Raw genomic sequence first — 22,073 nt, forward strand, 5'->3', positions numbered from 1 at the left:
CAGGGTTTGCCAGCCCTCACCAGGGAACTGTGTCTTCTCTTCCTGCCTGCAGCTCAAGTCCTTCCACAACGAGCTCCTGACGCAGCTGGAGCAGAAGGTGGAGCTGGACTCCCGGTACCTGAGTGTGAGTTACGGACCCGTGTAGTCCAGCAGCACAAGCGTTGGCTCGGGCATCGCCACGTCTCCCGTTCCTGCTGCCCGCCTGCCCCCTCGCCCGGCTCCCTGCTCGGGGGACAGCCGTGCCCGGGCACTGCTCGCGCCCCTGGTTACAGATGGGTCCCCGGCCGTCACACGCGTCGCCACGCGCAGAGCGTTTCCCCTCGTGTCAGACTATTGCCGCCCCTGTTTGCTCTCCAGGCCACGGGGATCCTGCTTCTCCCAAAGTCCAGGGGTGTCTGCTTGCTCCTGCCGACCCTCGGCAGCAGGAGTCGCGGCCGAGGCAGGGGTTCGACTTCGGCCGCTCAGAGCTTTCTCCTGTCGCATCCAGGCTGCGCTGAAAAAATACCAGACGGAGCAAAGGAGCAAGGGGGACTCGCTCGACAAGTGCCAGGCAGAGCTGAAGAAACTTCGGAAGAAGAGCCAAGGCAGCAAAAACCCCCAGAAGTACTCTGACAAGGAGCTGCAGGTAGGACCCTGGGTGCGGGGGGGACGAGCGTCTCGTCCTCGTGCCGGCGTGGGGGGACGAGCGTCTCATCCTTGCGCAGGGCAAGCGGATGCTTGGTACCGCGTGCTAGAGGTGGCCCGGCTCTTGCAAACGTTTCGATAAGGGCTTGCTGCCGCGCCCGCTCCTCTACAGAAACAGCATTAGGGGAGCGTGGTGGGGTGTGGGAGGTGTGGATAGGGAGGGGGCGGCAGGCTGAGATGGGAGCGGGTTGGTCTCGTGGCCATCCCGGGGGAGGACGGTGCAGAGGGGGAGGCTGCGAGCTCCGCTGACGGCAGATGTTGTGCCAGGCGGTGCGGTGGTGACTAACCCTGCTCAATCCACTGCTCCTGGTGCTTTTTTTTTTTTTGCTTAATGAATGAACCCAAAAAGATCATTAATTTCTGTTGTGCCAGATCCATCTTCCTCTGGATGGTGTTTTGCTTAAATATTTTCTGTGCCTGCTGCCGGGGTGCCCCTTCCCCCAGCCCGCTGGGGCGGCGGCGCGGGCCGGGGGCGGCCGTGGTGAATCACCGCGGTGTGATCGTGGTGTGGGCTCCCTCGCCAACCACGCGCCGTTTGCTAATCGGGTCCCGGCTGCGCGGGGCTGGGGTCCCTCACGGCACCTGCCCGGACGGTTTGTGCTGCGGGGCGGGCATGCTGCAGAGGCCGAGGCGTTGGGATTCCCCGCAGGGAGGGAGTCGGGGTCAGCATCTTGCTGAAGAGCAGCCAGGGCACATCCCTGGCTGGTGCCGGCTGAGCCGGGGCCGTGAGCGGGATGCGCCGAGGGGCTGCGGCACCTGGGTTGCTGATGCGTCCGCAGCAGGAGTTCACGTCTTCCAAAGTCTGCAACCTTTGGTTTGAGCTTTGCCCAGAGCGTGGCTGAAAATGGGAAATTTTAACGAGAGATCGATGCACCTATCTGCAAACCTGCTTTGGCTGAAAGTCCTCATGCTGCTACTAGAGTTGAGGCCGTTGAATGATGGCAGCACGAGGAGTACCTTGGGAAGGGGAAGATGAACCCTGAAGCTAGAAATTACCTAGTCTTGTCTCTGAGGCATGAGAGCGTGCGTTGTGTTGGGACCAGGGTCTGTTACTGTGGGTGCCACGGGCTGGTAACGCGTCGAAATGATCCGTGTCTGCTGAAGGGGATCTGAATGTCGGTGGCACTTCACTCGCAGGGGCTGCGTACAGGGTGGCATTTACAGAAATCAGCAGATAGTTACCGTGAAGGTTGTGCTGGGGAAGTGACATTCTTAATTGCACTAAAATTTGGGAAATCAGTCATTCTCTTGGTGGTGTGAATCAGAAGAAGCACTGAAGGAGAAAAATGCACCTGCAGTCATCCACCCCGGCTCGGCGTGCAGCTCCTGTGCTGAGCCGGAGCGTGTTGCCCTGAGCTCGGGCCCGTTTGCAGCCCCCGGCTGCCGAGGCTGCGCTGAGCTGGTTGCCGGGGGCACGGCTGGCCGGTGTGGGCACGGCTGGCCGGTGTCGGTGCAGCAGACTCGGTGTCCTGCCCGCTGAGGCAGGAGCTGGCACATTCTTGAGAGCTGAGCAGCTTAAACCACTTCTGAGTTGCGGCGTCTCCGCAAGCCCTTGCTTCAAAATTCCTGCTGAGCAAGAAAAGCTCTGTTAGGCAACGAGGCTCAGCGTGGGGAAACTCGGGGATCAAACCTTTGTTATCCCCCACCTGCGAAAGCTGCTGATAGGGAAAACAGAGCGAAATTGCTGCCAGAGCCACCCCTCTCCTGCCTCACCCCCCCGGGCTGCTGCCGTGCAGGGATCCCCATCCCACACCTGGAGTCGGAGGAGGAGAAAATCCATCCCAGTGATCGGCTTTATATAGCTGGGAGAGGAGCGATGGTTTGATCCCCCTGCTGCGATGTGGCAGGGACGGGGTAGTCCTGCTGGCACAGCCGCTTTGGGCAGGGAAACGGGATCAGGCTTTCATTCTCTTAATCTTTCAACAGTAAGTATTTAGGAAGCGCTTATCTCTGAAAAAGCCTTATGGTGGCTTTTGAGCTTAAAGAGCTATGAGACTGCTCAACTCCTCACTTCTTTTTTTTTTCCCCCCATGGATCAAAATACAAAGTTAAACTGGTGAATTCAGCCAAGAGGGCAGTTTTCCCTCTGTTCTCTGCTGGCTGTGATGCTGGTATTTCCTTTCAACAGAAAAAGAGGGTATTTGGGGCCACCCGTGGTGCTCTCCTTACCCTTGCCTGGGCATTGGAGAGCGGGGGGATTGCTGCAAGGGTGGGTCCAGCCTGGAGCTACGTGGGTGTTGGTACCAGCCTGAGGAGTGAGCCTTGTGTGGGGCTGGGTGAAACGGGGCTCGGAGAACCAGGAGCATCTGCAGAGCTGCTGGTGTCACACCCTGGGGCTTTGCTCCACAAAACTCTTTCTCAACTGGCTTAAAACAGAGAACGGCGCCGTTAGCCCCGGGGAGCTGCTGCGTGCAGTTGGGTTTGTTTAGCTGGCCCAGAGCCACCCCTGCGGCCGGCTTGTAAAACCCCCGGCGGCCTCGGAGGAGGCTGCTGAAGGCACCTCGTGATGCTTGCGGGAAGCTGAAGACTTCATCGGGCTGGTGCCTGGGGACCACGGACTGATCAGACAAGTGGATGGAGCTCTTCCAATGGGCCGTTGCAGATTACTTATCTCGTAATGGGAGAAGCTGCTGTTGATGGAAATGTCCTGGTAGCTACATCAGTCATCGCCTTCAATAAAGCAATAACATCGTACTCTTCTTTTGAAGGCTCATCTGCTTAAGCTACTGTAGCAGTCGGCAGCCAGGAGCCTGATGCTCCGTCATCATCTCTCTCCGTATTTAGTGCTACGGGAAGCAGAGTTGCTCCTTTCTGCCTTTTCACCACTTGAGTGACCACATCTTGGCATCGCCGGCAAGTGAGATGGGTGGGTGAGTCGAGTGGTGGGGGAAGCAGTGCTGTCCCCCTTCGGGGAGCCCCACGTTGTGGTTTCTGTAACATCATCTCACTCTGCCGAGGTGAGAGGAGATTTGGGACTGTTCAGGCTCTGGTTTGCTGGGTGCAGAGGACAGCCCCCCCCCGAGCCAGGGTACCAGTGTGGCTCAGGCTCTGTGCTCTGCTAGATTGACCAGAAAGCCCAGTAAAGCAGCCCAAACATCTCACCTGTGACTCTTCAATTCAGATTTTCCCCCTTTATAAAGCAGAAATAAATGCTGGTATTCAGCAGGCACTGCACGTAACTAATTATCTTGTGGCTGGTGAGTAGTAGCTTTGGGAAGACGGAGGTTGAGGAGGTCTGCTTGGGACGAGGCAGAGGCGTGATGCTTACGGACACTTGCAGGAGACTTCTCCTGAGCTTCATCAGCCACTCATTGCATGGAGAGAGCTGATCCAGGGTTGTCTGCAAGTCCCACATCATCTGGCCACTGTCTCTTGTGGTTCTTTTGTGGAGTTTAATAGATGAGGATGGGCATCACAGGATTAAAATGGTTGAGGATTTAAAACACCTTGTGGTTTGCAGTGAAGACGACTCACGTAGCTTGAAAGCAGCTCAAAGTGCAATTAGGCTGCAGGAGTGATTTTACATCTGCAAAGCTTTGTCTGTCATGGTCAAGAGAGATGCTGTGGTTGTGGGTTGTTACTGCTGAATGTCGCAATAAAGCCAGGCTTTTTATTCCTTATGAATCAGTTCAGAGCTTTTGTTATACATGAGGAATGAAAGCTGAGACAGCTAACTGCCTCAAATGTCTCATCTTAGTTATGTAGTTACTGAGATTTTTTTTTGACCTGTGTTGGAAACCAGGAGAATAATAAACCAATTCCATTCACTTCATGTCTTTTATGAAGAACAATGAAAACAATATTACGATTAAATAATCACCAAGGAAGCTAAACTGCTGTAATTTCATTAAATACTGGTTATGATTGTCCTGTTTTGGCTGGGATAGAGTTAATTTTCTTCCTAGTAGCTATAGTGCTGTGTGTTGGATTTAGGATGAGAATAATGTCGATAACACAGGGATGCTGTAGTTGTTGCTAAGTAGAGCTTACAGTAAATCAAGGACTCTTCAGCTTCTGACGGAGAAGGCTGGAGATGCACAAGAAGCTGGGAGGGGGCACAGCCAGGACCCAAACTGGCCAAGGGGCTATTCCATACCGTATGGCGTCATGCCCAGTATACAAACTGGGGGAAAGCTGGCTGGGGGGCCGCTGCTCAGGGACTGCCTGGGCATCGGTCGGGCGGTGAGCAATTGTTGTGCATCACTTGCTTTGTATATTCTTTTATTATTATTCTTTCATTTTATTTTTTCAATTATTAAACTGTTCTTATCTCAACACATGACTTTTCTCCCTTTTACTCTTCCGATTCTCTCCCCATCTCACTGGAGGGGAGTGAGCGAGCGGCTGGGTGGGGCTCAGTCGCTAGCTGGGGTTAAACCATGACAGAGATCAAGCTGTGAAATCGAGGTCATGATGGGTTTAGGACCTTGATTGAATCAGCAGCTCAACAATGAAGTTAACGCTGGTTCAAACTATTTATCAAGTCGTGTTAGCACTACAAGCAATTGGATTTCTCTATTGGGCTGAGATGAAGCTGACTGTAATTCATGCTAAATAGCGAAGCTGAAGCTGGCTGTTTGCGGTGAAAGGCTGTGCCTGACCCAGGCGAAAGGGCTTTCGGCATGGCTGTGCTGGCGAGCAGCCGCGACGGTAACTCCGGAGGGGCAGATGGAGCTCGCTGCTCCTCCCAGCCCCTGCAAAACCAGGGCTTTGCTGAGCTGGGGGCCGTGGGCTGCGGAGGCTGAGCTCAGCTCCTGCCCAGATGTGTCTTCCACTTGTCCACACCTACACCTGCTCCTGTGGGAATATTTTAAGCATTAAATACCACTGTGCCAAATAACCGGGGGGGGGGGGGGGGGTCGGGATTTATAAATTTTTGTAATTGAAACCTCATTTTGGTATTCCCATCAGGAGAAATAATTTTAGCTATAGGTCAAGAAGCTCTAACTGATAAGGAGTTTGCACAAACCAGGTTACAAAGGCTTATGTAAAAGTCAAATAGGGAAGAATTATGTAAAAGCTCAGTGGCTGCAGGTAACTCTCGCCCGGTTTTATCGTGCTTTAAGCTGAGTTAGGCTGGGTGTCCAAACCCAGCAAATACAGTCAGTGAGTGCAGGGAGGGGGAGCGCGTGTGAAGCGCTTGGTGGGAGATGCATCGGGTCTGGGGCTGAGCTGCTCTGGTCGTGGGCAGCGTCTGAGTCTCCTTCTTGCCATGGCCGGGTCGGGACGGAAAGGGATCCCGACTCGGGAAGTACCAACCTGAGTGTTCAGGTAGCTCGGTGGCGTTACCTGCTCATGTCTCGGGACCTTATTCGAGAGCTCATCCCTTGCAGTATTGTTTGCCTCTGTTTACTCTGTAATCGGCTGTGAACTCGCGTGCTGGTGACGTTGGCCCCTGTAGCCCTGAGCGTCTGGGGAGGCTTTGGGCGTTGCACCTTGCTCTGGCAGCACACCGGACCCTCTTCTCTCCAGACCTGGTGCCACAAGAGCTGTACGCTGAAGCGGCTTTTTCAGACTTTGTGGTCTGTGAGAGCTTATGAAAAAGGCAGCACTGGGAGGAGGAGAGTCTCCGTCTCCTTCCCGTGGCTGTGGTCGGGGTGGGTTTGCTCAGCCACTGTGGCTGGCAGCATCCCTTCCACCCCAGCTGAGCTACAGGCTCCGGCACAAAGCGTGGTTTCCTGAAACCAGCTCTACAAATCTATAAGCAGCTGCTACGAATACGCAAAATGAAGTCTTAAACTTCTTTTCCTCTGGGCTGAGATGCCTCAAATGACTCTTCTGGAAAGCTGGTCTCTCGGTCCCCGCACCTGCGTGGGTCAGGGCCATGTCTGATGAGCATTTCAGTACCAAACCTTGTGCATCGAGCCGTTGAGCTGGGGTGTCCCCGTATTGAGGGAACGTTTTAAGCAGCTGATCATGAAACCCCCGCACAGCCGGCTGGAGAAAGTGCTTGCCTGCTGTTTTGCTCTCTGTAAATTTTATGTAATATCACATGCATGCGTGGATGGCACTTTACAGGAGCAGCGAAAGGATGAGGCTGACGCCCCGATGAACAGATGTGTGAGACGGGCAACGTAACGAGGGCAGACAGCCCTTCTCGGGGAGGAAAGGGAGGCCGGCATCCTTGGAGCAGGGCAGCTGTCAGGGTTCTGCTCCCTACGATCCGCTCTGCGTATTATTTCACCTTTGATAACCATCAGCGCAAGTGTCCGCAGCGTTCCGGAGGAGGGTTTTGGTCACAGGGTGACGGAGCTGGAGCAGCGGAGGCTGGTGGGCAGCACAGCGGGTGCCGGCACTAAAAGACCGTCCCCGGCTGGAGATGTCGGTGCTTGTGCAGGGCAGGGGGAGTTTGTCTTCTCCCCAGGAAAGGTGCCGAGCTTCGGGGTGCCTGTGTGCCAGATGCACAGAAACCATCTGACGGCTGCGGGGCCGTGGGGTCCCGTGGCTCTGCGGGGGGGCTTTGTCCTTGCGTAAAGGCGGTGAAACGTGTGTTGGCTCCCACGGTGACCCGCGTATGGGTGTTCTCTGCTGCGGGAGAGGGTTTGGTCTGTTGCTTTATTTGCCTTATTACAAGAGAGGTTAGGTCACCACGGCTCATTTCCGAGCTCCAGTCTCCTTCCTGGCCGTGCTCTGCTGGGAAGAGCCGCTGATATCCCAGGGCTTGAATACGGCATCGCTCTGGCTAAACAAACCGACCGACCTCCCTCTCCATTGGTAACGCGCTTGGGCGATGATGGAGGCTGGAGGTGGCCAGGAGGGAGCCGGGAGGGGACGGTGACTCCCCCGATGCTGCTCCAGCGTCCACCAGCTTCCATGGAAGGAGCAAATTCTGGGAATGAGGAAAAGCTGTCTCCTTCCCCAGGAGCTGTCGCGGCCGAGGATCCCTGGGCTTCTTGTTTTCCTCCATTTTGCTATATGCTGTGGTAGGGTTTCAGCTGTTTTTCCATGAGGCTATTCCACAGCTTAGATGCTCTTCCTCTGTTAATCAGCCTAACTTCTTATTTTATCCCATTACTTTCTAATTATTCTCCCTTGTGGTTCCCTAAATAAATCCTCCCTTCTCTTGGTGTTTACTCCTTCCAGGTATTTCAGCCTGCCGCATCGGTTCAGCACAGCTCACAGAGTCCTCTCCCTTCCCTTCTCTTTCCTTTGTGTCTTTTCCCCGCTGCTCTGTGCTGCTGTTCCCGATCCATCCCTCCCTGGGACGAGAGCCCGGTGTTTGGAGCCGGTGTGGAGGCAGGGTCCTCTCCCTGCTCTGCATCTCTCCTGATGCCGGCTAGAAGCATGCCCACCGCACGCTCCCTTTGCGGCGTTACCGGCTTTCTGGTCTCAAAACATGCGACAGCTGCGTCCAGCGTGGGTAGCTGGTGCCTCCTGCAAGGCAGCCTTGCTGCCTGCTGTTGGTCCCTCTTGTCCCTGCGGCTGATCCTCGCTCAGCAGTGGCAGACGCATCTGATCACCAATAAAGATCTGTACGGCTGATTTCTGCAGTTGTGCTCAGTGCGTTAGCCCTGCCCTCGGCTCATATTCCGAACGGTTTTGCATGTTGTCGACTTGGATAGAGCGGTTTGAACTCCTTTTTTTCCAGTAGGGCTCTGTGGTTATTAAAGGCTCGACTGAAGTTCAGTCATGATGTTGCTGTGTCACCTGCGCTAACTACGCTGACGGCAGCGTGCGCTTGAAAAGAGCTCGGGTCTTGACATTTCTTGGATGCTTTTTCATCTTCACACCTCTAGCTGTCAGCTTGGGAGTGCATTGGGAAGATGTTACTGTAAGCGGCAGGGCCTTTGTGTGCCCTGGCTTTTCTGTGCCAGGGATGACAGCGGCTGTTTGAGCTGGGGACTTTGCAGCATCTTGTTTCCTCTTTCATGTTTTCTTGTTCCTAATTTACCATCTGACCCGTTGGGGTAACTTGGTCTGGCTTCTGCGTGGAGATTGCCCAGCTTTGGCTGGACCCAGCGTGGCCAAGCTTTATTCCAGCGTTGCTCGTCTCCCCCGGGCATCGGGCAGCCAGGAGGGGTTGAACCGGTGGGTCCCCGGCTGAGCCACCACCGCCTCGGCAGCCAGGGCTCCCCGTCCCGGGACTGCTGGCAGGAGCCCTCGCTCTGCCCCGGACCTGGACCCTGGGCCAGGCAGGAGCCCTCGCTCTACCGGCTCCTGCCCCGAGCCACGGCAGCATCTTAAACCAAACCCTTTCCCCAGCTGCGCCCAGCGCCGCCGCGTGCCGACATCGCTAATTAGGTCAGCAGCTCCCGGTGAATTGGAAGTGGATGTGTTCGGGAGGTGGGGGGGGGACGGGGGAGTTATTTGAGGCCTCTCCAACCTAGAAACCCAGAAAAGGTTTCTGGAGCTGTTGGGTGGCTCCGGCACGTGCTCTGGCTTTCGGCATGCCGTGACCACCGCAAGCACCGCCCTGGCCGGCTCCCTGCCCCCTCGGGTGCTCAGGCCACAAATGTTGGGGTTTTTTTTCCTCCTTTAAACTGGGACTTTTATTTAGACAATGCTTAAAATCCGAACTTGAAGCTGACAGCCTAAATCAAGGTCTGAATTTAAGACGCATCACTGGAGCAGCATGTGCTTGTCGGTGAGCTCCTGGAGAGGATGCTGCCGAGCCGCAGAGCCCGGACGCACCGGGGCTGGCGGGGAGGCACCGGCCCCTGGCCCTTCCACCGGTTGTCAGGTTGTGTCAAGCTGAGAAATGTGTTTGGCCGGGGTTCGAAATGCAGGGTGGCTGCAGGATCCCCGTCCGTCCCCGCGGAAAGGGGACACGAGCGGCAGCCGTGAGCCTGATGGGCACCTGGCTGCGGGTAAAGCACCGCTCGCTGATTAAAGACGGTGCTTCTCCTTGACATGCAGTAGCGAGATCTTCCATCGTGCTTTGCGCATTACTTTTTTCCCTGTGCATCTGGCGTATTTAGCAAGGTTCTTATTTAAATTGTCTTTCTATGCATTATTTGAAAGCCCATTGTCATTTTGAGCAAATCCAAAATGAAAACTGTCTAGTGAACAAGAAGCGTTGCTCGCCATTTTGTAATGTAATAACGTGTAAAAAATCAAGGCTCTGAATAAATCAATGGCACATCAGGCATATTTACATAAAGTATTAAAAGCACTGAGAATACTAAATTTAGAGTATAGGCTCTCTGCAAATCAACATGTTCTAACTGGCTGCAGCCATTAAGACAAGCCTTTCTTTAGTGAAATAATTAAAAGTATACTTGCAAAACAAGATTGAAATCAGGGATGTAAATAAGGCTTTAACTTGCGTATTTAAGTCATGATTAAAACTGAAAATCTACTGTTGCTAAGATAAGGAAGGATTTCCCTGCCTCCCATCGCGGTGTACGGTGTGTTTGGGAGTAGAGCTGACTCCTGCCCCCCCGCCGTAGCCGGGGCACGGCTGTGTCTGCCCTGGGGATGGCTATTGTATGGGGAAACCTGAATCGCCGTGGGATGCTCCTTGTGCTACTGAACTAAATTAGCCGGAGGTGGACTCATTTCACTCCTCACCTTCTCGTTCTTCATGGCCCAGTTAGTAAATTAAGCAGGATGAGTTTAGGGTGTCGGGGTCCGCGCTTGCTCCCGCCCTCCTGCTATTTCAGGTGCTGTCAGGGTTGCGCTTTCCTTCCAGAAACGGGGCTCCGCAGGAGGGGGAGCGTTGTCCTGCCGCTTCCCTCCGGACAGAAGTGAAGGAAACTTTTTGGGGAGCTGCCCGTGGTGCAGGGGTGTGGGGACAGAGGGGCTCGGTCCGTCCTGTGCGTAGCAGGGCTGTGATGGAGGGGTCGGGGCACCGGACCCTGGGTGAGCCGGGGGCTCTCCCGCTTGGTGCTGGGACGTCCTTCCCTCCCGGCTCCCTGTCGCTGCTGCCAAGCTGATGCCTCTGGGCTCTGTCCCTGTGCTGTTCCCAGGGCTAATAATACCTGGGAGGAGGCGGCGTGCTGCCGGTAGCGCCTCTGTCCCGAGCCCACTCCACGGGAGCGATGCTTTCCCCACTCGCGCTGAGCGCGTCCTCCCACCGCCGCCAGCACATGCCCAGGACCGCTGCCGCCTCTTCCCGGTGCCTCTGTGCCTGCTGCCGGCACGGCCCGGCCGCCTGCCAGCTTTCCCGGTGCCCTCCCCTGTGTCCCTGCCAGCCCCGGTCCGGCTCAGCTCTCCCTGAGCTTGGCCTGGGGGTGATGCGCGTACCTCCATTATTTCTGTTTCTGCACCCAATGGCGTCAGCTCAGTTTCCTTCACTTATTTCTGTTCCTAAGCATGAGTGTTTGCACTGGATTTTCTCAGTTGGGGGAAAAAAAAATTCTCATTGAGACAGGGTTGTTGGTTGCAAGCTGGGTTTTTAGCCATTTCTCACTGATCCCCTTTCCCCCATCCGTGTTGGTGCCTGGGGGGAGACCCAAAACCTGCTGGGACCAGCACGAGCTCTGCGCAGGGTTTGCTCTCGAGGGAGGATGCTCAGAGCAGGGTGGGAGCGGTAGGAGCTCCACCTCTGAAATAAGCCCCCTTTGAAGTCTGGGATGTCACTTAATCGCACTGCTTTGGTGAGGTTTGTTCCATTTTATGTGTCTGCTGATAAATATTGTAGCATGCTAAAAATAACTGTTAAACATGAAGAAAGAAGTAAAGCTGCTTTGGGCCCTGAATTTCCAGTTTAATTCCCTTCTCAGGGAAGCTCAGACTTTCTGAAGCGGGTCTAGCAGTGCCTGGTCTGCGCGGCTGCTTGTGGCTTTTCGGCGTGGTGCTGCTGTCCTGGGGAAGAGCTGGTGGCAACGAGGTGTTGCAGGGCAGGACGGCGATGGGCGGGAGAGATGCTCCTCTTGGAGGCTCGGTCTCTGCTCTCCCAGTGCCGCATCAAGGGTGGAAGCTCCTTGCGGAGGAGCTGGGGACATCGCGAGGGCGCTGAGGGAGGGGAAGCGGCTGGTTCGGGGAGCTGGGGACATCTCACACCCTCCGTGCTCAGGGATGCCGATGGTGTGGCCGAGCAGCAGCCCTGCAGTCCCCGGCGTTGCGCTGAAGCCCTCCCATTTGCATCGCGTGGATCAGCCTGAGCGGCTGGGTTACCCCAGCCCAGCCCCCCGTGCTGCTTCCGTGCCCCGTATGGCGCTGGCAAAGCCCTGTGTGGCGCAGCCGTGCTGGCAGAAGTCCCGTAGGTAGAGCAGGAGCCCGTGCCAGCAGAGGAGCCTCCCGCTGCCACGTCTGCGGCATCTCTGCCCGGCACTGGCAGCGGCCCTGGCGTCTGCGCAGCCCCAGGGTGCGGCACCCAGGAACAGCCGCCCCGGCAGTCTCCTCGCTGCTTGCGGCCGGGCAGGGAGCGCTGCGCCAGCGTGCAGCGCTGCCCTGCCCTGGCACCATGCGCCTGTCCCCTGCACCGCTTACCGTGCGGCTGACTGGCAAATGCCAACTGAAAGCGCTGCCGGTAGTTTTAGCGTTGCTGATGGTTGTGTGCGTCGGAGGGGTTCGCGTGCTGTCCCCGCTGCGGCCCCCGGCAGCACGGCCCTGCCCGTCCTCGCAGGCAGCGATGGGCAGCAAGCAGTGATTCGGCAAAGACGCCGGCAGCGGAGGAGGCGCCGGAGGTGTTCACCCTGGGCTGGGTTTCACGGTGGTTTGTGCGCTGCGGTGCCCGGCAGGGATGGGAACGAGCAGGGGACCGCGGGGGGGCTGTCACCAGCCCTGGGGGATCGGGGCAAGGACTGTGGCAACCTCCCCGGCCTCCGCCACCTCCCCGGCCTCCGCCACCTCCGCCGCCAGTGCGAGTGCCTCGGCACGGCTCGGGTGCCCGTTTGGTGAGAGGGCGGCTGCACGCAGTACAGCTCGTCCCGCCGCCCGCACGGCTCCCAGCCCGTGCGCTGAGTCAGCGCCTCTGCGTGGGGGGGGCTCCGATGAGTAAGGGCGGGTTGGAGGGGCCACGCAGGCACACGTGTGCGTGTCCTGTGCTGGGGGGGGCACCCCGTGGGCACCCTGCCTGCCGGCTGCCCCGCGGCCACGCCGCCGACCCCTCTCCGGAGGATGCTGTGGCATCCCCTACCCTGTGCACGGAGGGGCAGGCGCTCGGTGGGCAAAGCGGCGAAGGCGGCCACCTCTCTGCTTCTCTTTCCATTCTAGTACATCGAAGCCATCAGCAACAAGCAAGGCGAGCTGGAAAACTATGTCTCCGACGGCTATAAGACGGCTCTCACGGAAGAGAGGAGACGGTTCTGCTTCCTGGTGGAGAAGCAATGCGCAGTAGCCAAGAGCGCGATCACCTACCATGCCAAGGTGAGTTGGCCCCGCTGGAGCTGCTGGTCTGCTGCCGTGCTCCTGCGGCCACTGGTCTGCGGGTCCCCGGCTGCCCTGTCACCGGGCGGATGCTCCTGTCACCAGCCGTTGCCTATCTGACACCCTGAACACTGACACCCTGAACACCCTGAAAGCCACAGCTGAGCAGCCCTTGCGGCTTGGGGGGCAGAGGAGGGGGAATATACCAGTGGGTGACCCACGGCAGAGGCAGGGCTGCTTCCCGGCTGCACCCCGAGCTGGCCTTCCTCTGACGGGGGGGCACGTCTCCCATGGGTGCTGCTCTGCATTTCAAAGCAGCTTCTGGGCGCACAAGGTAGACGAGACCAACCGTGGTTTGCTCGAGTGCCAGCATGGCGGTGGTGAGGGCAGAGCCTGGCAGCACATCCGGCCGGCCGGCTCGCCCAGGCGGTGCCAGCCCCTCCGCGGTGCAACTTCTGTGTGGAAGAGCTCGCGGTAGGCGGACGGGGCCGTGTTTGCCTCTCCTGCACGTCGGGGTCGCCGAGATCCAAGGGCTCTGCCCTGGCAGAGGTTCGCCAGCTTCCTCGTGCAGCAGCTCACGATTTGCAAAAGCAGAAGAAATGCAAAGCAGCGCCGTTCCTGCTCGGAGTCGGAGCAGCGCTGCCCACCTGGCACCCCGGCACCCCCTGGCCTTAGTAAAGGGTGGGATTAAACCAGAGATTAACCTGCTGCTCCAAACGCTCTCTTCCCCGTTCCCAGGCAGCCCACGTTTCCTGGGCTGGGGGCCGGAGCTGCTGCCTGCCGGCATGGGGAGCAGCAGCCCCCTGCCCTGGTCCAGAGCGGAATCCATCCGGACGAGGGCTGGGAACGCCGGCACTGCTCCCGCAGCCTCCCGCTCCCGTTCTGGTTGTTACCCGCCGCCACCCCCCGTTGCTCGCAGCACCCATCTGTCACCGCCGCGCTTGGCACCGGGAAGCAGGAGAAGGAGTTTGGATTAGTCAGTGCCGTCCTCGCGCCGCGCTGCGGGCTGGATCGATGCTCGGCATATGTGAACTTCTCCTTAGTGCAGGAGGGAAGAATTCCCCCCCCCGGGGATGGGGGGGTCGGCAAGCACGAGGGTGCTGGCACTTGCAGCACGGCCATGGCACAGTGAAACCGAAAGCTTCTCGCAGCGGCGCGCGGAGGGTGGTTTTGCAAGAGGGACTCTGCGGGCGGCTGGTCCAGAGCAGGGTGGGCATACGTGTGACGTGGGCGCCCGGCCCTGCACCGGCCCGGCAGCCAGCGTGGGCCTTGCCGGCTAAAAACGCCGTCCCGCTGCTGCCTGCGGCTCCCGGAGGATGCTGGCAGCGGCCGCAGCCTGGGTGGCGAGGCTGCGCCTCGGCTGGAGCCGGTGGCCGATAGCGGGGAAGTGTTCTGGGACTCTGAAATTGGCTTTAGAGGGGTTCTTGATACGTAGGGACCCAGTCGTCTCGGGGTGAGGCTGGTTGCGAAGCCATGCGGAGGCGTCGGGTCACCCTCTGCCGTGCGGCTCTGCTGTGGGGCGAGCTGGCGGGCGAGCTAGCCATCGGGCTTGCCGGAGCCGCTCCTCCGCAGCTCTTCACGGCGCGTTTCCCGGGGAGGTGTTGGGGCAGGTGGCTGCGGGTCTGCGTGGTGCTTGGCTGGGGAGTGACCTCGGGGTGGGCTGGGACATCTCCTCCCTCGGAGAGTCACACGATGGGACACTCGCTCACGCGGCATGGGCGTGTGAGCTGAATAAGGGCAAGTTTATCTCCGTCTTTTTTTCTTTTTTTTTTCTTCCCCTTTCTCCTCGGCTCGGAGCACAGCGGTGGATGGCTGCAGGTCCTGCCCGTGGGCAGGGAACAGCGGGGTTTAGCTGCAGGGTGGTGGGGCCAGAGGCTGTCGGGGCTGAGCAGCCCTAAGCGTGAAGCTCATCCCTTAGGACCTGGGTGACGGCACAGGGTACGACTGCGCGCTGCGCGTCCTATGGCTGAGCCTTTGGTCAGGTTTTATTTCTTTGCTCGGTCGAGCGGTGCTGTTCTCACTGAGCCCAGCACCCTGCCCGGCTTCCTGCAGCCCCTCTGCTCCTGGAGCTGCCCCGCGTGGGATATCTCGGAATAACCTGGGGAGATGAATCACCTTTTCCTGCTCTCCTTTCCATTTTTCGTAATACCTTCCCGGCTCAGCTGCCGTCAGAGCCTGGAAGCAGTAAGTCCCTGTGTTTTATCTCGTCCGTGCCATGCACAGAGTTGATCAATCTTGTGGCCCGGCTCCGGCTCCGTGCAGTGCTGCCCGAGGAGGGGTGCAGAGCTGGGTGGGTTTTCCCGCACCCCTGTGCCCTCACGCCTCATTTCTCTCTGTTGCAGGGGAAGGAGATGCTGACGCAGAAGCTGCCGCTGTGGCAGCAGTCCTGCTCGGATCCCAACAAGATCCCGGACCGCGCCATACAGCTGATGCAGCAGATGGCTGCCAGCAGCAATGGCACCATTATGCCCAGCCCTCTGTCTACATCTAAATCCAACCTCATCATCTCTGACCCCATCCCTGGTGCCAAACCTCTCCCTGTCCCCCCGGAGCTGGCACCTTTTGTAGGAGTAAGTATCTCTGTGGTGGAAGCTGTCCTGCCCTTCTGAGCAAAGCTGGAGGGATGAGCCTGGGCCGATGTCACCGTTGTCCTCAGCAAGTTGCCTTTTCCTGGATTGTCATTGATGCGCAGGGATGGGCGGCTCCGTGCGCACGCTGCCCTGGGATGAGGGAAGGAGCCTGGCATGGCGATGGGCAGCCCGTCCCGTCCCGGGTTGCTGAGCTCCAGAGGGGCAGGAGCTGCAGGGGCTCCCGGGGGGGGGACGTTTTGGGGAACCCCCGAGCAGGACTCGCCTGGCCGGGCTGGTCCCAGAGCTGTGGGGCTGAACCAAGGTACCCCAGTACCCACGGGAGAAGGTGCTTGGGGTGACCCACGGGATGAAAAACCCTTTGGAAAAGGGTCTCCCCCCCGATGCGGGGGCATGAGCTGAGCAGTAGAGCTCAGGAGGGATTTACTGGGTGCAACGCAGCTTGGAACAGTAAAATACCATAGAGGTGACCCCACTGCTCCCCCCGGAGCAGTTTGTCTCAGGTGGGGAACTAAACCCAAGAGGCTGAAGCTCTGGTCTGCTGCGAGCCGCCGTCCCTGGAGCTGCGTCCCGCTACAGGAGCTGCAGCGGGACGCCCTAATGAAGACGTTCCCCGTCTTCCCCCCCCCTCCTCTCTCCGTAGCGCATGTCGGCACAGGAGGCCATGCCGGTGATGAATGGAGTCTCAGGCCCAGACAGTGACGGGTACAACCACTGGTCTGAGATGAAGCCAGCACAGCCCAAATCTTTATCTCCTCCCCAGCCTCAGAAGCAGCTGAGTGACTCTTACTCCAATACACTCCCAGTTCGCAAAAACGTGCCACCGAAAAACAGCTACGCATCAGGTGAGGCTTAGTCCTCCCTGTTCTCTGCTCCGGGGGCTCCCGGGGTGCCGTGGTGCTGGCTGTGCCGGGCGCTGCCCGCGGGGAGCATTCAGCAGGGGCCGGTCGCAGCCGCGGTGAGCAGGGTTCTCGGGGATGCCGTTGGTGACGGGGCAGCGACCGGCAGCATCCCTCCGGCCTCAGGCACCGCTCGTGCCTCTGGACCTGGGGTCAGGAAACGAGCGGAGCCAGGCTGTGCCGCAGCTTCGGCTGGGTGAGGTTTGGCTGGGTGGGCTTTCAGCCCACGGACAGGATTTCCAGGAGGAAAATTGTGAGGAATCTCACGTAGGGAGGCTGTTCCCTTTGCCACGGCTGGTGGGCGATGCCAAGAGCCGCTGCTCTGATCCCGCTCGTTAAGGGGGAAGGCGTGAGTCGAATACTGAAGGTTTTATTGGCACCCAGGGTAAAATAAGGAAGGTCGGGGACCTGCCCCTACCTGTGCCTGGGTTTGGCCGCAGGGTGAAGGACCTGGGGCACTCGTTGGTGTCTCTCTCCCACCAGCCGAAAACAAGACGCTGCCGCGCTCCAGCTCCATGGCCGCAGGGCTCGAGAGGAACGGCAGGACAAGGGTGCAGGCCATTTTCTCTCACGCTGCCGGAGATAACAGCACCCTCCTGAGCTTCAAGGAGGGTGACCTCATCACGCTGCTGGTGCCGGAGGCCAGGGACGGCTGGCATTACGGAGAGAGCGAGAAAACAAAAATGTGAGTGCCGTGGCTGTTCCCACAAACCGCTGCACCCCGGGCGCAGCCTCTTCTGGACCCTCCACGAATAAACGTGGGTTTGGCTTCATCCCCTGCCTTTGCCTTTCAGGAGGGGCTGGTTTCCTTTCTCCTACACACGGGTCCTCGACAGCGATGGCAGCGAGCGGGTCCACGCGAGGTAGGAGCATCGTGCCGGGTGCCGTGCCGGGTGGGTCCCTGCACCCCTCCCAGGGCAGGCTTGTGGGCTTGGGATGGGAATACTCCGCTTCTCCGGACACGGTGCACGCCGTTGGGAATAACTCCCAGCACAGGCAGGGGGTAGCTGGCCTGGGGGGGGCTTTGGCCGTGGGGTCCCCTGCCGTGGGTGGACGGGCAGCCTGGGGGTCTCAGCCTGGGGTGGGCTGGTGCTGATGCCTCTGCTTTGGGTCCCCCCCACCCAGCCTGCAGCCAGGGAAGAGCAGCAGCACCGGCAACTTGCTGGACAAAGACGACATTGCCATCCCGCCACCCGACTACGGCATGGCCTCCCAAGCCTTCCCAGCGCAAGGCGTTAACACCTTCAAGCAGAGGCCGTACAGCGTGGCCGTGCCCGCCTTCTCCCAGGTGAGCCCGCGGGGCAGCGGGGCCTTCTCCCGCTCCGGGGGGGACTCTTATAAATGGGAGATGCTTGAGCAAAGCCCCGGACGTTATTCCCTGCTGGAGCCCTGCGTACGGTGGCCCGGGTGTCTGCGGCGTCTCCGTCTCGCCCGTGGTTTTAAAGCAGAAGGATGAAATGCGTTAAAGCGTGTTCTCAGTCCTGGCATGGTGTAGACGGCGCGTGGGTGAAGGAGGGCTGCTCTCCAACCTGTGTTCGTTGTTTGTAGGACTACCTAATGCCCTATGGTTGTGCAATTAAAGACTATTCCAGTGGCCTCTGCCAACCACCCTCCGCTCACTACAAGCCTTACGCTAGGTCGACAGCTGTAAGTCCGAACGCACGCAATGTTTCCCTTGGGATTTACGGGCAGTTGGCCGTTTTTGCCTGGTGACCTGTGTGCTTTGCCCGGGGCCCCGTCTCCTGTTGAGCATCTCTCCTGGGGGAGAAGGGATGGGGGATGCAGGGCGGCGGCGGGAGAGGAGAGCAGCGGGCAGGGAGGACCAGCCGGTTTGGCTCGCTTAGGCGGAACGGGCAAGGCACGGGGAGCGAATGGCACAAAACGGCACCGTAAACCCCCAAAGGACAACAGTTGCCAACTCCATGGGAGCCTCCCACCAGAAACGAGCTGTTCACAGGCAGCTGGAAGCGTTTTCTCTGGCACGTGCCAATTCAAGCCAGTGACGGTCCCGTGGGAACGCTGGAGTGAGTGTGCGGGGCTGGGGCAGACCCCGTCCAGGGCTCCGGCGGTTGTCAAAAACGAGCACGGGGTTTCTCAGACAACGTGTTGAGGAGGATGCATGCGTGGACAAGATCAGCTTAACCCAGGAGCCGCTCGCGTGGGGCTTCCCTGCCAGAACGAGTGTGGTGGGATGAGCCGCGTTGGCTTCCCTGGAGCGCTCGGCACGTGCTGGCACACGGGGAGAGGATGAGGAGGGGGAGAGGCGGCCATACAGCACCCGACCCTTTGGCTCCGGAGAGGCAGCAGCTCCAGCCGGGGTCTGGTCCTCTCTGCAGGGCACAGCCCCCGTGCTGTTTGCTGGGTTTTCCCAGCAGGGTTTGCTGCTGGATTTGGGGTTTCGTGATTGGGAGCGTTCCTGGGACGGTGGGAGCGTGGGCCTCTGATCCCAGGTGCATGGCCAGCTCGGAGACCAGCGACTCCCACTCCTTCCCAGAGCGGTCCCATGTCTGTCACGGAGAGCAGAGCTGCTCCGTGGCCGTATCCCAGGGCAGGTCCTTGCCTGGGGAAGCGAGGTCCTTAAGGGATGTCCTCCAAGCCCGGTCCCCGTCTGCTCCTTGGACCACTCCAATCCTTCCCTGCCAAGGCTGTTCAGTACAGGCTGAAGGAGAAAATGGTCCAAAACCCTGTGGGTTTCTGGTGGGAGTTAATACAGACAAACACCTCTTTCCACAGAACATTTCACTGGTGTCTCAGACTTGTTTGGTCCCTTTTCGAGCGTCTCGCATCTCGAAAGTGGCTGGAGCTCTGTACCGCGGTGGGGCTGGACAGAGCAGACTGGGGCTCTCCCGGCTGTTGCTTTCCCTTGTCTTGCCAGAATAAAGTCCTGCTCCGAAGAGAGTGGTGCAACTTTACTCTCTGCTGTCTAAATCCCATTTAAATCATCTCCATATCTCCCTTTCCTCTCCAAATGCATTGGCTCTCAGCCCCGGCATCCCTGGGTCCCAATGCAGTTTGGTCTGTTGGTGTGACCCTCCAGTGGCACCTGAATGGGCACAGCCCATGTCCCCCACCCCTCACCGTGCTTCCTCCCCTCCTCTCCGCAGGGTCTCGATGACTACGGGACGAGGTCCGTCAGCAGGTAAGACTGAACCTTCCTGTCACGTTACCTGAAAGTGAACTGTTGGTGTTGGCTCTGGGTGAAGCCGTGGTGCCGTGTCCCCATGGGGGTCCCTGCGCAGCCTCCCTGGGGGACAGGCGGTGCTGGGACGGGGCTGTGTGGTGGAGGACGCGGTGCAGGTCTCGTCTGTGGGCACGGAGGGACCCAGCGTCTCCTGGGGAGGGCAGGTCCCAGGGCCAGCCCTTGCGTCCCCAGCCTCGCACCCCTTGCGCTCCTCCGGAGAGAGTCACGTCTCCCCAGCCTCCTCTCTGGGGCTTGCACCCCGATAGCGAGGCCACGGAGAACGCACGCTCTCGGGGTCTTTCCCCGGCACCTTCTCCCACCCAGCAGCTCCTCCGTCCCCATTCCCTCTGCCTTGGAGCCGCCCCGTCTCGCTCTTGGGGATGAACCCCAAACCCCCAGGCACAGGCTGCGAGCAAAGCGGTGACGGGCAGGGGTCGAGCTCGCCGCCCCGCTCCGCGGCGGGGGTGCTGCTGCCGGTCCCCGTGGCACCGTGCCGGGGAGCTGGGCTCCCGGGCACGGTGCTGCCTCGCGGCGCGCGCTGGCGGTCCCGGCCACTCTGGCAGTCTCCTATGCTTTGTTCCGCAGCGGCAGCGGCAGTTTGGTATCAACGGTGTGAGGACACCTTGGCTAGCGGCGGCCCCTTGCTGCTTGGAAGAGCTTTCTGCTTCTTTCCCCCCTTTTTTTCTTCCCCCCTCGTTTCTCTTTCTCAACTTCTTTTGGATTTTAAACTCTTGTGATCTTCAAGGAAACCATGGTGCTTCTCCACCCCTCCCCGGTGTTCACAGTGCCCTTGTTTCTGAAGCCTTTTCAGAGCAGAAACTGCCGATCAGTCTGTGCTCGCTTTGAAGCAGCCTGGATGCAGTTTACGCTGTAGCGGGACCCGGGTTTGTACTGCTGTGTGAATGTTAGCGATGCGCTATCCCCCCTCTGGGGCCGCGCGCCAGCCGCCTCGCACGAGCTTGGGCAAAACCTCCCAGACTGGAACAAATATGCATGGCCTCTGGTGTCCGTACTGTTACCGAGCATCCGGGATGCCCGCGCCCGGGATGCTGCTGTTCCCGCGGGGGCAGCAGCCCTGCGCCTCCCCCTCGGCCCGATCCCCTTCCGTTCAACCGCCGCCGCCGCGGCTTTGGGAAAAGCAGAGAGCGCAGAGCTCCCGCCCCGGGGAGAGGGCTGTGTCTCAGCTGGGGTCCCGCCGGCCATGGGGCGCAGCCGGCAGCCCCCCTGGAAGGGTTACTCCTGGTTGTTTTATAAAAATTTTTTTTTTTTTTTGTAGCAAGGTATTGTTACCTCATGTTAGCGCTGGGGGCTGGTGCGGAGCCGTCCAAGGACGCGCTCGCATCCCTAAACGGGGCTCGAGCGAGGCAGCCCCCCCGCTGCGCCGGGGGGCTCGGCAGTGGCTGGGGGTCTCCCACCCTGCTGGGTCGGCGCTCGGGGTCCCGCTCCCGCCGCCGAGCCCGGCCGTAGCCCTTCCAGTGCCCGTGGCTGTCTCCACCGCAAAGCTGTACATGCTTTCTTTTTCTGATGTGATTTTTAAAACCTCTTACACTGCCCGTTTACTGGGACATTGCGGGCAATAGAGACAGACACACGGACAAGTTTTTGTTTTATATACTCGCCTATGGGCATATTGTAACAAGACCCTCCTGCATCAATGTCCTAATTTTGCTAAAGATTTTTAACCCAGGATATTTCATGCTGAATGACTGAATGTAGAGGGGAAAAAAAAAAACCCAGCCTAGCAAAGCCTGTATGGAGATTGTAAAGTGCTGAAAAACCTTTTTTAAAAGCCAGAGAGAAATGTGCCCTGTACTGAGTTATTGTTTGAATAAAAGTTTTATTTATTGCATTGAGCTGGGCCTCGGTGTCTTTTTCGGCTGCCGTGCCTGTGTGCTGCCCATCACCGCCTGCATCGCCCATTGCACATTGCCATGCCTTTTTTTTTTTTTTTTTTTTTCCCCCCCTTCTCCATCCCCTCGGCATTAGGCGGCCGTGGGAGACCCTGGGTGCCGCCTGCCTGCCCTCGGCCCCTGCAGGCTTTAAACAGCTTTGCTGAGCGGGAGCAGCTAAAACTGTTTAAGGGCCGGGTCCCTCCTCCGTGTGTGTCTCGAGGGGCTGCTGCTGCTGCTGCCGCTTCACCGCATGCAGAGGCTGCGGCTGCGCTTTCCCGGCCCGGCGGCGGTGGGAAAGCGGTGATGGCCAGGCCGGGGGGAAGGAAGCCGCCCCCCTCCCTTCCGTAGCCCCCGCCATGCCTGGCTTCTCCTCTCCGCAGGTGGCTCCCGGCGCCCCGGCTGGCCGTGCCCTTCCTTCCCCTCCTTGCAGGGAGCCGGCGGGCAGCACCAGCAACTCAATAAACACAACTTTTCCTCCTTTTTCTTCTTTTTCCTCCTGCTTCCTCTGCCCAGAGGCACTGTGTGCGGTGCAGCCGGCGGGCTCTCGCACCGGGGCGGCCGCCGGCTCATAGCCTGG

The 22,073-nt window shown here is 59.0% G+C and overlaps 1 protein-coding gene across 4 annotated transcripts in view; it reads left to right on the top strand.

Annotated features, from left to right (window-relative positions):
* The window catches only part of BAIAP2 (BAR/IMD domain containing adaptor protein 2), a 50,528-nt gene that overhangs the window by 24,276 nt on the left and 4,179 nt on the right, over positions 1–22,073 (top strand). Inside the window, exons 5-15 of one of the 4 annotated variants that reach the window (XM_072880756.1) lie at positions 53–124; positions 488–625; positions 12,784–12,936; positions 15,279–15,506; positions 16,168–16,369; positions 16,907–17,108; positions 17,218–17,286; positions 17,549–17,711; positions 17,972–18,070; positions 19,528–19,562; positions 22,010–22,020. In XM_072880756.1, coding sequence (XP_072736857.1) covers positions 53–124; positions 488–625; positions 12,784–12,936; positions 15,279–15,506; positions 16,168–16,369; positions 16,907–17,108; positions 17,218–17,286; positions 17,549–17,711; positions 17,972–18,070; positions 19,528–19,562; positions 22,010–22,020 — 1,372 coding nt within the window. Of the gene's footprint in view, positions 1–52; positions 125–487; positions 626–12,783; positions 12,937–15,278; positions 15,507–16,167; positions 16,370–16,906; positions 17,109–17,217; positions 17,287–17,548; positions 17,712–17,971; positions 18,071–19,527; positions 19,563–20,189; positions 20,304–22,009; positions 22,021–22,073 lie in introns of those variants that run through there. The other 3 variants (XM_072880754.1, XM_072880755.1, XM_072880753.1) reach the window with 3 other exon arrangements.

This window comes from Ciconia boyciana, chromosome 16 (genome assembly GCF_034638445.1).
Source record: "Ciconia boyciana chromosome 16, ASM3463844v1, whole genome shotgun sequence".
NCBI lineage: Eukaryota > Metazoa > Chordata > Aves > Ciconiiformes > Ciconiidae > Ciconia > Ciconia boyciana.